Source organism: Diceros bicornis, chromosome 17 (assembly GCF_020826845.1).
Source record: "Diceros bicornis minor isolate mBicDic1 chromosome 17, mDicBic1.mat.cur, whole genome shotgun sequence".
Lineage (NCBI taxonomy): Eukaryota > Metazoa > Chordata > Mammalia > Perissodactyla > Rhinocerotidae > Diceros > Diceros bicornis.
In genome coordinates this window covers 50,720,268-50,735,996 of record NC_080756.1, presented here as the reverse complement: position 1 = coordinate 50,735,996, position 15,729 = coordinate 50,720,268, and the positions used below count along the sequence as shown (strand labels likewise).

General features: G+C 42.1%; 1 protein-coding gene across 1 annotated transcript; it reads right to left on the bottom strand.

Moving 5' to 3' along the window:
* Nucleotides 1–5,010: 5,010 nt before the first annotated feature.
* Nucleotides 5,011–6,332, bottom strand: LOC131416325 (neuronal pentraxin-1-like). The gene is given in 2 exon segments (XM_058558775.1): nucleotides 5,011–6,248; nucleotides 6,251–6,332. Coding segments are annotated over 2 exon segments (1,320 nt in total).
* Nucleotides 6,333–15,729: the final 9,397 nt, after the last annotated feature.

The window sequence follows — 15,729 nt, the reverse complement described above, 5'->3', positions numbered from 1 at the left end:
CAGCCTAAATAAGGAAAGGTGTTCACTCTCATTACCTTGATGAAAGCATTTCCACTCACCTTTAAACTTTTTTAAATGATTACTCAATATCTCTCCCTCATCAGGATTGCATCTTAAATGTTTAGCAAGCCAAGGGCCCTGGACCAGACTTTCAGCACGAACTCTTCTGTTATTCTTAGGAAGAAAGATCTGCTAATCTTCCTAATACACCCCTAGGTCCATGGTGCAGAGTCCTAACAATACATTAGCTGGCTGTAGGGCTCAGAACTCTTCAAGCCTCAGTGTTGTCCATGCTAATTGAATCACCTGCTTGTAGAAAGAGGGGAACCATGCCAAAAGGGAGCTTTTCGAAGGGTTAGTCCTCCTCTCCAAAAAGAGCTGTCCACACATGTTCTCCAACTTCACATATACATTCTATTTTCCTAAAGCACTGAGTTCCAGAGAAAAGAGACAACCCTGTGGAAATCTATATTACTAAAAATCATCTTATCCTCACAATTTAAATTTCACAAACTCAAACAACTAAGCCTTTTTTAGTAATAGTGTTCTATACCATAATCTACCTTACTAGTAGTATTGATAATCCTTTTCTCACAGGTAGATAATATCTTTTCCAGCAGATAAATACTTATAGCCACTGGATAAATATTGCAAATATTATTTAGTAATGTGTCATGTTTGTTCTTGGAAATTCTTTTCCTTTTTTTTTTTTTTTTGTCTTTCTTCACTCTTTACTGTGTAAAAATAAACTCAACAATTCATGTCGTTTCAGCAAGAAAGTGAAAAAAAAAAAGAAAGCAAGCAAGAATACCAGTAGAAATAGTGCATTTCCAGAATTGCTGATGAGAGGTGGCAGGTCCCATGGTTTTGACCCATTTGAAACCCAAAAGGCTGCAGATCATATGAAAAATGTACAGCTTTGGTTAGCAAATAATGAAAAAGTAAGATACATCGATTCTCTTTCATATTATACAGTATATACATTATCACAATATCAACTATAGGGGGTTTGCTTTGTTGTGGTGGTGGGTTATTTTTTTCTTTCTTTCTTTCTTTTTTTTTTTTGGTGAATAAGACAAAATTGGGACTCTTAAGTATTGGGCTTTGTTTCTCCTCAATGACTTGTTCCCCTTCAACAAACTGCACTTAAGTCCCCTATGCAGGGAAGCAAGACATTTCCTGTTGTTTGTTGAATAAATTTATACATTGTGTTTTAAGAGACAAAACCATGGCTGCTTCAAGCCATATTTTGGTTGCCATAAGATTACACAGGATTCTGTCCTCTTGATGTTAATAATAAGTAACCCTAGTTTCTTCTATCAGCGTTGGAACCGATAGCCAAGTTCTCAATTCGATCCACTTAACAAGTCAGCTCCAAGACAAAGGGTCCACCATCAATGGCCAACTTTACATAATGGTCCCCAACACACCTTTGAGAACAGGTGGCCCCTCTTTGGAGCTCATTGTAATGACTGTGAACCTCACGCTAGCCTCTCCCTTCCCCTTCACTGCCCACAAGACACTCCCTTGGTTTCAGGTCCCAGAGCTGGTAACAAAGTGATCTTTGCAGTCTTAGAAAACAAACTGGGAATCTACAAAAGGACAAGAAAGCACACAAAATGCATCTCTTTCTTCCAAAATACAAGCTTTCAGTCCTACGTTTGGGCGGAGCCTGAAAGTATTTTCAAGGGAGATATAGGTCAATTTATAGGTTTGTCCTTTTCTTTCATAAAAATACTCTTGTTTGGTAATAAACTTTTTTTTCTACAGTAAGAGAAATAATACTGTGTTATCAAAAGCAAGAAGGCTTACAATTCAAGTGGGATCTAAGCCCCCAAGGGCCCGGAGAGCCTCCGTCGGCAGCTCTCCCACCTCAGACACCCAGGGAGCTGTGGGACACCAGCACGGCAAAAGCAAACACTGTCGAGACAGCGCTTTTTTATCTTCTTATTTTATAAAACAGCTTACCTGAGATAGGCATGTATTATTCAGTGCAAGAGGGAACATCAATCAGATTAAGGAGAAGATGGAAACTATGTGGTTTAGATTTGTGGCTGTGTCATCTACCTTTCTCGGGGCCAGCAAAGCGCCAAGTGTTAACACAGTGAGGGAGTCGAGGGGCTTGGCACAGGCTCCAGTTAGGGGTGGAGGGGGGAGCTAAATGTCAGTTTCTGCCCCTGGCACATGAATGCATCGGGGAGGGGGCGAGGAAGGTGAACGGGTCGGGAGGCAGAAGGGACAGAGGCATAAGCATCTGGGATATGCTCTGCTCATCTCTAGTTATGGCAGAGGATGGCTTGTAGTCCTGAACGGACAGCTCCCACCGTGCCCACTCTGGGCAGAAGGTGGTCTGGGGTCAGGTAGGGGGCTGGTGGGAGGTGCTGACAGGAGAGCACCTAGCACGCTGTGGGCCTTGCCTACGCAACAGCTCCGAGATGGCTGAAGTGAGGGGTGGGGCCGATCTGGTGTGGAGGGGTGATTCCAAGCTCTTGCTCTCTCGCAACCACAGTATTATTTAGGCTTGTTCTCAACCTACATGTTAAAAATACTTCTTGGTGTGTTTAGGGACTGGGGAGAGGGAGAGGGAAATTGATCTCTCTCTCTCGACCTCCTCCGACACTTGTTTTCCCAGCCATTTTCAGTGGCTACATGGTCACAGAACAATGAGTGGTACTTGGCACACAACACATAACCAGAGAAGTCCATGCCAGCAGGGGAACACACATCGGACTGAGGGAGCAAGGGACACGCCACCCCAAGGAACATGCAAACAGAGAAGACTCCTGCAGATCCAAAGATGCCACAACCCGACGTGCTCTGACAAAGCACAGTGGTCTCAGAAAAAGCCACTGTTTAACCACAACACGCAGCGTGGTGCCTGGACCACACGTTCTGAACGAGAGCGATGCATTGCAGAACGGCGACTGGGTACCGTGCAGACACCCACATGGACACCGATACAGACACCAACACAGACACACACAGATGCACTAGGTTTCCAACACAACATGGACCTGCATTTAAGGAGACAGGTGCCCCTGGAAGGAACAGAAGACAGAAGCACCTGCTCCTCCTGAAGAAATGTCTGCAGCTGTAGATGAGTCAGGCAGTGCAGTAGAATTTCTAGAAAGACTCGACAGCCTTTTGCTAATTAGACTCCTGGGGACAGAGTCCAGGGTGCCCTCAGGGCGTGCGACCCCCAGATGGTGCAACAAAGGGGGAGCTCCCCCACCCTGGGCATGATCCGTCTGAGCACTCCTCCTCTCTCTCACTCAACACACACACAGACACACACACACACACACACACACACACACACACACTTCAGAAGGACTAGAAGGGAATGTACATGGTTGCTTTACATGAAGAAAAAAAAAAATCAAAGCTTCGGGACACTGGTCAGGTCTCAGTGCCACCAGCTGGTGACAGGTTGGGGCTACTGCAAGACTTGAACCCTGTAAGATGGGGGAGTGTGTTTCAGGCCCTGGCCTGGCCATGCCTGGCTCCACATGAGAGGTCTCTGGAGGCCCTGCCCCCTTGGAGGACTTGCTGAGCCAGCTCATCTGGGCCTGGGTGTGTGGGAGAATATGGCTGTCAGAATTAGCACAGACTTTCCCATCAACTGGTCGGGTTCAAGTCTCAGTGGCTCTGTGTGGCTGGGTCTCAATCAGAGTGTGGGTATCCCTGTCTAAAATGTCCTCTCTTGAGATAACCCACTGAAACCTCTGGTCTCCCACTGCCAGAGGCAAAAGGCGAGGGGCCCTGGGGTCCTGGCTTCCTGGGCTGTGGGTGGGACGCTCCTCTCTCAGGGGCACTGGTGTGGTAGCAGAACCAGTTGGTGGTTGAAAGGCAGGATGGATCCGAAGCATGCAGGGTGCAAGGAAGCGGGAAGGCTGAGGGCCAAAGACGGGATCCTGGGCCAGAGCCAGCAGAGCTGGGCCTTCAGGTCAGCCTCCTGGGCCCAGTACTGCCCGCAGATGCCAACAGCAGGATGCTGGCCAGGCACTGGTGGGAAGAAGAGGGACTGCCTGATCCTGAGGCCAGCCCCACCTCTTCTGCCCCCTGTGAGCATGTGGTGTCATCTGAGGACACTGTCTGCCTTCAACCCTTCAGAGAGAATTCACTTCTATTACAAAATAAAAATTCTCCATGGAGAGGCCCACCCAGCCTTGAACAAAGCGAGAAAAGACATTTATTTTATCAATAGTCATACACTGCATAATGACGTTTCAGTCAACAACAGACCACATAAAGGACGGGGGTTCTGTAAGATCAGTACCGTAGAGCCTAGGTGTGTAGGAGGCTGCACCAGGTAGGTTTGTGTGAGTACACTCTGATGTTTGCACAATGGCGATATGGCCTAACGACGCATCTCAGAACGTATCCCTGTCATTAAGAGACGCGTGACTTTAGTAGAGATATGTTGCTCTGAAAAAGGTTTGCAAATGAAGACAAATGCACTGCAGAAGTCCCACCAGCCCCCAGGCACGCAGGCAGCTAACAAAGTTGGCAAATACAGATATTCGACCAGTCATGAGATTTCCCAAAGCCACAAAGAAAGAAGGAAATGAAATACCTCATTCTTAGAGAAAAGGCCTCCCCCAAGGCTCACACTTGTAGACACAGACACACACATTCACACACACCCACACACACACACACACACACACACGCAAGTCCTCTCATCCACTTTTGCATTGTTCAAAATGTCGCAGCCACCTGAGTTAGTGGTGAGCGGGGCGTGCCTGAGGAGCAGCATGGGGCTCCTAGTGAGAAGTGGGACCTCCTCGGGACAGATGGGAGCCAGGCCTGCTTCTGTGTGTGAGGACGGAAGCAGGCTGTGTGCATAAGAGTGTGCACGTCTCCGTGTGCGCATGTGCGAGGGCGACTGCCTTGAGTCATTCCTAGGACAAAGGGAGCGAAGAGACGACGGATCATCACCACACAAGCAGGGGGATGTGGGCGGCGGCTGGAGGCCAAAGGCTGGGAGGCTCAGCCCAGCTTGGAGCCTCAGTTGATCTGGTGACAAGCTTCGAATGTCCACTTGGTGGCTCCACCGTAGATCTCGATGTGGGACTCGGCCCAGGAGATCACGTTGCCAGAAAGAGCCTTGGTGCTGCAGGTGGTCAGGTTGTACACCTCTCCTGGGGTCACCTTGCGGTCCCAGATGTTGAAATGGGCCAGCTCACCCACGAGCGCTTGGGTGGCATCAAATCCTTCATTCAGTGTGTTCTGCTCCTGGCCCAGCACCAGCACGCCTTGTGGCTTGATGGGGTGATAGGGCCCCAGGTTCTCACCATTGCCACCCTGGGTGCCATCCTGGTAAGCTTCCCAGACCCCGTCCCGGGTGGTCCAGGTGATATAAATGTGGTGCCACTTGCCATCATTGATGACAAAGGGCAGCTTGGCCAGCTTGTCGTTGATGAGGATCTCCATGGGGTTGTTGCCCCACTCGATGAGGACCAGTTCGTTGGCCTGGCTGGGCACGGCGTAGGAGAAGGGTGTGCCCACCCCCGGCGCCGCGCTGGACTTGGGCCACATGCACACGGTGAAGGCATACATCTCCGGCAGGCTCTTCTTCACCTTGGCGTACATGTAGTTGGTCGCAAGTGGGAATGTGAGCTGGAACTTGTCTCCAGGACAGTTGTCCTTCTGGCCCTTCTCCAGCTCGCTGATCTGCTGGTGTAGGGAGGTCAAGGCGCTCTCAATCTTGACCCTCTCCTCGGTGTCGTTGTTGGGGGCCCCCTTGCCTTCCTCCAGAGTGTTCACCCGAGACAGCACCTGCCTCTCCAGGTCATCGATCTTGCTCTGCAGCAGATCCTTGAGGCTGTTGGTCTGGCTGGAGGAATTGAGCCGGCTGTACTGCTCGAGGTTCTCTAGGCGGGTTTTGAGCGACTGCAAAGTTTGCCCGAGTTGGCTGAGCGTCTCGGCGGCCGGCGTCCGGGACAGGTCGCCCATGGTGTTCTTGCCGGAGCCAGGCTGCTTGCAGCCGCCGCCCGTCTGGGCCTCGCTGGCGCCCGCGTCCAGCGTGCTGGGGCTCTCGCAGCGGCCCAGCCTAGTGGTCAGCTCGCGGATGGTCTCCTTCTGGTTCAGAATGGTCTCCTTCTGCCGCAGCACGGTCTCGCGGAGCTGCCGCACGTTGTGCCGCAGTTCCTCCACGTTGCTGCGGAGCTCCTTCGCGCCGCCGGCGGCCACCGACGCGGCGCTCATGTCGGCGTCCACGGGCACCGAGGTGCAGATGAAGCGCGTGGCCCGACATCCTGGGCCCCGCTGCCCAGGAGACAGAGGGCGAGAGACGCACAGGTGCGCGCGGCGCACAGGCCGGCCGGCATGGCTGCGGGCACTGGGACCGGGCGCTCCTGCCTGGCTGGGCTCGGCTCGGCGAGCGGCGGGCGCTCTCGGCGCCGCGCTGCTGTTCCACGCAGCCCGCACCGCCGCGCTGTCTGGCCGCCACTGCCCTTGGAAATTCCTAAACAATGAAAAATATGTATAAACTTTAGTATATCATGATCATAAATCAAATATTCCAGAAGAATTAAAATTAGGAGAGTTGAGAATATTAAACAGCATAAAAATGTATTATACAATTATTAGTCTTTAGCATCACATCTGTCATTTTACAAAATATCTGCTTAAGAGTAAAGGATACAGAACAGATCAATGAGCTGGGCAAAACACTAGAGAAAATCACCCAAGCTGAACAGAAAAAAGAAAAAAGAATTAAAAAGAGTGAGGACACTCTAAGGGACCTCTGAGACAACATCAAGCACACTAACATCTGTCTCATTGGTGTCCCAGAAGAAGAGAGAGAGATCAAGGGGCACAGAATCGATTTGAAGAAATAATAGCTGAAAAATTTCCTAACTAAAGGAAGGAAACAGACATCCAGGTACAGGAAGCACAGAGAGCACCAAACAAGATAAACTCAAAGAGGCCCACACCAAGATACATCATAATTAAAATGTCCAGAATTAAAGATAACAAGAGAATCCTAAAAGCTGCAAGAGAAAGGCAACAAGCTACATACAATGGAAACCTCATAAGGCTATCAGATGACTTCTCAGCAGGAATGTTACACGCTGGAAGAGAGTGGCGTGATGTACTTAAAATGCTAAAAGGTAAAAACCTACAGCCAAGAATACTCTATGTGGCAAGGATGTATTTCAGAATGGAAGGAGAGATAAAGAGTTTCCCAGACAAGCAAAAATTAAAGGAGTTTACCACCAAGAAACCAGGCCTATAAGAAATGCTAAAGGGACTTATTTAAGGGGGAAAGAGAAGACCACAAATAGGAAAAAAAATTATCTATGTCTATGATAAGAAGGTAATGGATACAAATGCACAAAAAATAGGTTAGATATGATATCAGAAACATAAAATGAAGGAGGACAAGTGTAAAAGATTAGAGCTTTTAGAAAGAGGTCAAACTAAAGAGACCATCAACTTAATACAGATTGCTATATACGTAGGTTATTATATATGAACCTCATGGTAATCAAAACCCAGAAACCTTTAATAAGTACACAAAAAGATAATGAAAGGAACCAAAACATAATACTAAAGAAAGCCATTAAACCACAAGGGAAGAGAGCAAGAGCAGAAGAAAGGAACAGAGAAGAACTACTAAACCACCCAGAAAAAAGTGAAAAAATGGTAGTAAATGCAGACTTATCAATAGCTACTTTAAATACCAATGGACTAAATGCTCCAATCAAAAGGCATAAGGTGGCTGTTTGGGTGAAAATACAAGACCCCTATATACGCTGCATATAAGAGACACGCTTCAGACCTAAAGACACTCAAAAACTGAAAGTGAAAGGATGGAAAAAGATACTCCATGCAAACGGCAACGAAAAGAAAGCTGGGGTAGCAATACTCATAGCAGACAAAATGGACTTTAAAACAAAAACTATAACAAGAGACAGAAAAGGGCACTGCATAATGATCATGGAACAATCCAACAAGAGGAAATAACACTCATAAATATCCATTCACCCAACAGAGGAACACCTAAATATATAAAGCAATTATTAAGACATAAAAGGAGAAATAGACAGTAACACAATAATAGTGGGGGACTTGAACACTCCACTTACACCAATGGATAGATCATCCAAACAGAAGGCCCATAAGGAAACATTGGCCTTAGACAAGAACATTCCATCCAAAAACTGAAGAATACACCTTCTTTTCAAATGCACATGGAACATTCTCCAGGATTGATCACAGGCCACAAAACAAGTCTCTATAAATTTAAGAAGATTAAAATAATACCAAGATCTTTTCTGACCACAATGATATGAAACTAGAAATCAAATATGCGAAGAAACTAAGAAAAGCCACAAATATGTGGCTATTAAACAAAATGCTTCTGAACAATGATTGGGTCAATGAAGAAATCAGAGGACAAATCAAAAAATACCTGGAGACAAATGAAAATGAAAATACGACATGCCAGAATATATGGAATACAGTAAAAGTGGTTCTAAAAGGGAAATTGATAGCAATACAGGCCTATCTCAAATTTCAAATAAACAATCTAACAGTGCACCTAAAGGAATTGGAAAAAGAAGAACAAACAAAGCCCCAAATCAGTAGAAGGAGGGAACTAACAAAAATGAGAGCATAAATAAATGAAATAGAGACTAAAAACACTATAGAAAAAAAATCAGTGAAACCAAGAGCTGGTTCTTTGAAAAGATAAACAAAATGAATAAACCTTTAGCTGGACTCATCGTTAAAAAAAAACAGAGAAGGCTCACAAAAGTAAAATCAGAAATGAAAGAGGAGAAATTACAATGGACACCTCAGAAATACAAAAGATTATAAAAGAATACTACGAAAAACTATATGGGAACAAATTAGATAATATGGAAGAAATGGATAAATTCTTAGAATCATAAAACCTTCCAAAACTAAATCAAGAAGAAATAGAGAATTTGAACAGACCAATCACCAGTAAGGAAATTGAAACAGTAATCAAAAACCTTCCAAAATATACATGTCCAGGACCAGATGTCTTCCCTGGTGAATTCTGCTAAACATTCAAAGAAGAATTAATACCTACAGTTCTCAAACTCTTCCAAAAAATTGAAGAGGAGGGGAAGCTTCCTAACTCATTCCACAAAACCAACATTACCGTGATGCCAAAACGAGACAAGGACAACACAAAACAAGAAAATTATGGACCAATATCACTGAAGAACATAGATGAAAAAATCCTCCACAATACTAGCAAATCACATACAAAAATACATTAAGAAGATCATACACTGCAATCAAGTGGGATTTATTCCAGGGATGCAGGGATGATTCAACATCCACAAATCAATCAATGTGATACACCACATTAACAAAATGAAGAATAAAAATCACATGATCATCTCAATAGATGCAGAGAAAGCATTTGACAAGACACAGCACCCATTTATGATAAAACCTCTGAATAAAATGTGTACAGAAGGAAAGTACCTGAACATAATAAATGCCATATATGACAAATCCACAGCTAATATTAAACTAAATATTGAAAAACTGAAAGCTATCACTCTAAGAACAAGAACCAAACAAAGATGCCCACTTTCACCATTCCTATTTAAGATAGTATTGGAAGTCCTAGCCAGAGCAATCAGACAAGAAAAGGAAATAAAAGGGATCCAAATTGGAAAGGAAGAAGTGGAACTGTCACTGTTTGCAGATGACGTGATTTTATATAGAGAAAACCCTAAAGAATCCACCAAAAAACTTTTACAAATAATAAATGAATACAGTAAAGTTGCTGGATACGAAATCAACATACAAAAATCAGTTGCATTTCTATACATTAACAACAAAGTAGCAGAAAGAGAGATTAAGAATACAATCCCATTTACAATTGCAACAAAAAGAATAAAATACCTAGGAATACACAGAACCAAAGAGATGAAAGATTTGCACATTGAAAATTATAAAACGTTGTTGAAAAAAATTGAAGAGGACACAAAGAAATGGAAAGATACTCCTTGCTTTTGGATTGGAAGAATTAACATAGTTAAAATGTCCGTACTTCCTAAAGCAATCTACAGATTCAATGTAATCCCTATCAAAGTCCCAACAACATTTTTCACAGAAATAGAACAAAGATTCCTAAAATTTATATGCAATAACGAAAGACAGCAAATAGCCAAAGGACAAAAGAACAAAGAACAAAAGAACAAAGCTGGAGGTATCACACTCCTTAACTTCAAAATATACTACAAAACTATAGTAACCAAAACTGCATGGTATGGGCACAAAAATAGACACACAGATCAATGGAACAGAATTGAGAGCCCAGAAATAAACTCACACATCTGTGGATAGCTAATTTTTGACAAAGGAGCCAAAAACATATAATGGAGTAAGGAAAATCTCTTCAATAAATGGTGTTGGGATAACTGGACAGCCTCATGCAAAAAAGAAAAAAATTAAAATAGACCATTATCTTTGTGTATCACCATACACAAAAATTAACTCAAAATCAATTAAAGACTTGTTGTAGACTTGAAACCATGAACCTTCTAGAAAACATGGGCAGTATGCACTTCAACATCAGTATTAGCAACATATTTTCAAGTACCATGTCTGATCAGGCAAGGGAAACAATAGAAAAAATAAACAAATGGGACTACATCAAACTAAAAATCTTCTGCACAACAAAGGAAACCATGAACAAAACAAAAAGACAACCTAAAAATTAGGAGAAGATATTAGCCAACCATTTATCTGGTAAGGGGTTAATATCCAAAATATATAAAGAACTCATAAATCTCAACAACAAAAGAGCTAAAACCCAATTAAAAAATGATCAAAACCCTAACAGACATTTCTCCAAAGATATACAGATGGCCAACAGGCACAGGAAAAGATGTTCAACATCATTAACTATCAGAGAAATGCAAATCAAAACTACACTGAGATACCACCTCACACCCGTCAGAATGGCTAATTAACAAGACGGGAAACAATAAGTGTCAGAGAGGACTCGGAGAGAAGGAAACTCTCATACACTGCTGGTGGGAATGCAAAATGGTGCAGCCACTGTGGAAAACAGTATGGAGATTCCTCAAAAAGTTAAAAATAGAACTACCATATGATCCAGCTATTCCACTGTTGGCTATTTATCCAAAGAACACGAAAACACGCATGCATAAAGATCCCTGCACTCCTATGTTCATTGCAGCATTATTCACAATAGCCAAGACTTGGAAGCAACATAGATGCCCATGAAAGGACAAATGGATAAAGAAGATGTGGTATATATACACAATGGAATACTACTCAGCCATAAAAAAGGATGAAATCTGCCCATTTGTGACAACATGGACAGACCTTGAGCGTATTATGCTACACTAAACAAGTCAGAGGGAGAAAGTCATATGCCATATGATCTCACTCATAAGTAGAAGATAAAAATGACAACAAACAATCACATAAAGACAAAGATTGGATTGGTTTACCAGAGGAGAAAGAGGGAAGGGGGAGGATGAAAGGAGTGATAGGCACATGTGTATGGTGATGGATTGTAATTAGTCTTTGGGTGGTGAACGTGATATAATCTATTCAGAAATTGGAATATAATGACATACACCTGAAATGTATATAATGTTATAAACCAACAATAAATATATATATATATGTAAAGAACTCATACAAATCAATACCAAAAATATAAGTAATCCAATTAAAAAATGGGAAAAGGTTCTGAATAGACATATTTCGAAAGAGAATATACAAAAGACCAACATGTACATGAAAAGATGCTCATGTCATTAGGGAAATGCAAATTAAAACCACAGTGAGATATCACCTCATGCCTTTTAGGATAGCTAGTATCAAAAAGACAAGAGAGGGCTGGCCCGTGGCTTAGCGGTTAAGTGCACGCGCTCCACTACTGGCGGCCCAGGGTTCGGATCCTGGACGCGCACTGACGCACCATTTCCTCGGCCATGCTGAGGCCACGTCCCACATACAGCAGCTAGAAGGATGTGCAACTATGCTGTACAACTATCTACTGGGGCTTTGGGGGAAAAAATATGTAAATAAAATTAAAAAAAGAAAAAGCAATGACCTCATTAAAAAAAAAAAAAAGACAAGAGAGGGGCCAGCACCATGGAGTAACAGTTAAAGTTCCCTGCACTCCCCTTTGGCGGCCCGGGTTTGCGGGTTTGGACCCCGGGCGTGGACGTGCACCACTCATCAGCCATGCTGTGGCAGCAACCCACATATAAAATAGAGGAAGATTGGCACAATTGTTAACTCAGGGCAAATCTTCCTCAGCAGGAAAAAAAAAAAAAAAAGACAAGAGATAACAAATCCTGGAGTGGATGTGGAGAAAGAACACCTGTGTACTGTTGGGAGGATTGTAAAAGCCAATACTGAAAACAGTATGGAGGTTCTCAAAACATTAAAAACAGAACTACCATTTGATCCAGCCATCCTACTTCTGGAATATATCCAAAGGAAATGAAAACACTGACTTGAAAAGATATCTCTGCCCCCACATTCATAACAGCATTATTTACAACAGTGAAGATACAGAAACAAACTAAAGGTTCATCAATAGATGAATGGATAAAGAAGTTGTGGTGTATACAGAGTAGTCCCCCTGTATCCATGGCTTTGATTTCCCTGGTTTCAGTTACCCGCAGTTACCCGCAGTTACCCCCAGAGTACAAAAACATTAAATGAAAATTTCCAGATATAAAAAATTCATTTTAAATTGCGTACCCTTCTGAGTAGCGTGATAAAAATCTTGCATTATCCTGCTCCAGCCCACCCCGGACATGAGTCATCTCTTTGTCCGTCTAGGAGCCATCACAGTTATAGATGCCTATTGCATTGCTTGTGTTCAAGTAACCCCTTTTTTTTACCTACTAATGGCCCCAAAGCACAAGAGTACTGATGCTGGCAATTCAGATACGCCAAAGAGAAGCGCTTCCTTTAAGTGAAAAGGTGAAAGTTCTCGACTTAATAATGGAAAAAAAATCCTATGCTGAAGTTGCTAAGATCTATGGTAGATTTTATTACAATATTTTGCTATAATTGTTCTGTTTTATTATTAGTTATTGTTATTAATCTCTTACTGTGCCTAATTTATAAATTAAACTTTATCATGTATGTGTATGTATAGGAAAAAACATGGTATATACAGGGCTCGGTACTATCTGCAGCTTCAGACACCCACTGGGAGTCTTGGAATGTATTCCCTGGAAAAGGAGGGACTACTGTATACAATATACTCTATTGTATACAATTCCTTACAATAATGGATACTATTCAGCCATAAAAAATGAGGAAATCCTACCATTTGCGACAACATGGATGGATCTTGAAGGCATTATGCTAAGTGAAATAAATCAGACAGAGAAAGAAAAATGCTAAATGATCTCACTTATATGTGAAATCTAAAATAAAACCAAACTCATAGAAAAAGAGATCAGACTTGTGGTTAATAGGAGTGGAGTCTGGGGGGAAGAGGAATTGGAGGAAGGTGGTCACAATGTACAAAATTCCAGTGATAAGATAAATAATTACCAGGGTGTAATGTACAACGTGATGACTATTGTTAACATTGCTGTATGATATATAGGCTAGTATTAAAGAGAGTAAATCCTGAGAGTTCTCATCACAAGAATTTTTTTTTCTTTTTGTTTTTCTTTTTTCTTCTCTTCTTATTGGATCTATATGAGATGATGGATGTTAGCTGAATCTTCTGTGGTAATCATTTCACAATATATGTAAATCAAACCATCATGCTGTACATCTTAAACTGATACAGTGATGTATGTCAATTATTTTTCAATAAAACTGGTCCAACCTTAATTTTTCCCTCTTGAAGACATGAAATCAGCTAAATTCTAAAGAGCCCTGGTTCTTTCCCTCCTCCATTCAAAGAATTCAATGACTTCCTTTTGAACTTGAAATGAACATCTAAAATTTTTTCATTTTCTGTCACTCTTTCCGTTACCCAAAATCTCCTCCCACGCTGGCCACCTATTAGATCTCAGATGCACCAAGATAGGTATTTGGGCAAAATTTCTGTTCTTGAGGAACTTTTAGTCTACAGGAAGTAAGTATTGTAATAAACAACAACAACAAAAACAATTTTCCTTGGTATCACTGGCACCTAGCACAGCACCAGGATCATAGTTGACCTGCAGTAAACAATTTCTTTTTTTTTTCTTTTTTCTTTTTTGTGAGGAAGACTAGCCCTGAGCTAACATCCAATGCCAATCCTCCTCTTTTTGCTGAGGAAGATTGGCCCTGAGCTAACATCTGTGCCCATCTTCCTCTACTTTATATGGGATGCCGCCACAGCATGGCTTGACAAGTGGTGCATCAGTGCATGCCTGGGATCCGAAGCTGCGAACCCTGGGCCACTGAAGTGGAAGGCTAGCACTGAACTGCTGTGCCACCAGACCGGCCCTGAACAATTTCTGATTAAAGTAAGAGTCAGTTGGTATGATAAACCAGATGAATGAAATTAATGTATAAATTAAAAGTATTATTGCAACAGTGTTTCAAACAAAACAAATATTAATTATCTAGGTCAAAACAAAATTACAGAAGCATAAAATTATCGGAGATGGCTGCAGCATGATGTGGAACACTGCCCAATGAAAGACACTGCAAAAGAGGAGTTTAAGAAAATCTTTTCATGCAAACCTGCTATGCATGTCCTGCAGTCTCTGCCTCAATTTGCTTAAAGAGCATGTCTGCCCTTACTTTATATATATACACGTATAAAATATATATCAACAAATAATGACTTCCTACAATGTCTAAGAATAAATGGCTAATGTGCAAAATTTTAACATTTAGTAAATCATTAAAGTGGAATGATATGATTCATGTTTGTCCTAAGCTCCCCTTCCTAATGAGCCTCACAAGAAATTAGAGGGTGTGTTTTTATTTTCTTTGAATTTTATTACAACTGCTATAACTACAAGAGCAAAAATAATTACAAATCAGACGTTTTGTATGCAAAGTGTTTCTATAACCTGTCCAAGGCCATGAAAGCCAAGAGATATTCTTTCAGTTCTTCCCCTGGTACAGCCATCTGTTGATAGAGGAAACACAGTCCAGCACAGGATATTCACTTGCATTATTGAGAAGGATAGTCAGAAGGGAAAAAGAGTGGCGAAAGAGGCCCAAACATTACTCTATAATGCATATACACAATTCTCCTACATTAGTATTTATCTCCCAAAATACAAAAAGACTCTTAAGTGGCAAACATACATTGATTTGTCAAATAAAATAAGATCATCTTTCATGTATTTTCTGCATGGGAATTAATGCACAGACCCAGGGAGAGATGAGGAACTGTTGCTCTGAGATGTTGGACTCAGCCTCAGAAGTCATTAGGCATCTTATCAGAATTACTTCTTCTTCACCATTGAGAGGTTTATAAGTAGTGTTTGTGCATATCAGATGCAAGAAGAAATATTTTGATTCAGAATAAAGAAAAATATTCTAGGAGCAGTTAAAATCTGTAAATGACTACCTGGGGAAAAAATTAGTTACATTTCCCTGGAGGTGTTCAAAATGGTAGATAACCACTTGGCAGGGAAGATATAAAGAGAAATTTATAAATTCTTTGAATTGTTGGACGTACAAGATCCTGTTCAAACCTATGATTTTATGATTCTGTGAAAATAGATGTTTACCATAATCATATTTCCTGTCAGAAGTTCTGGATTGTGTTTT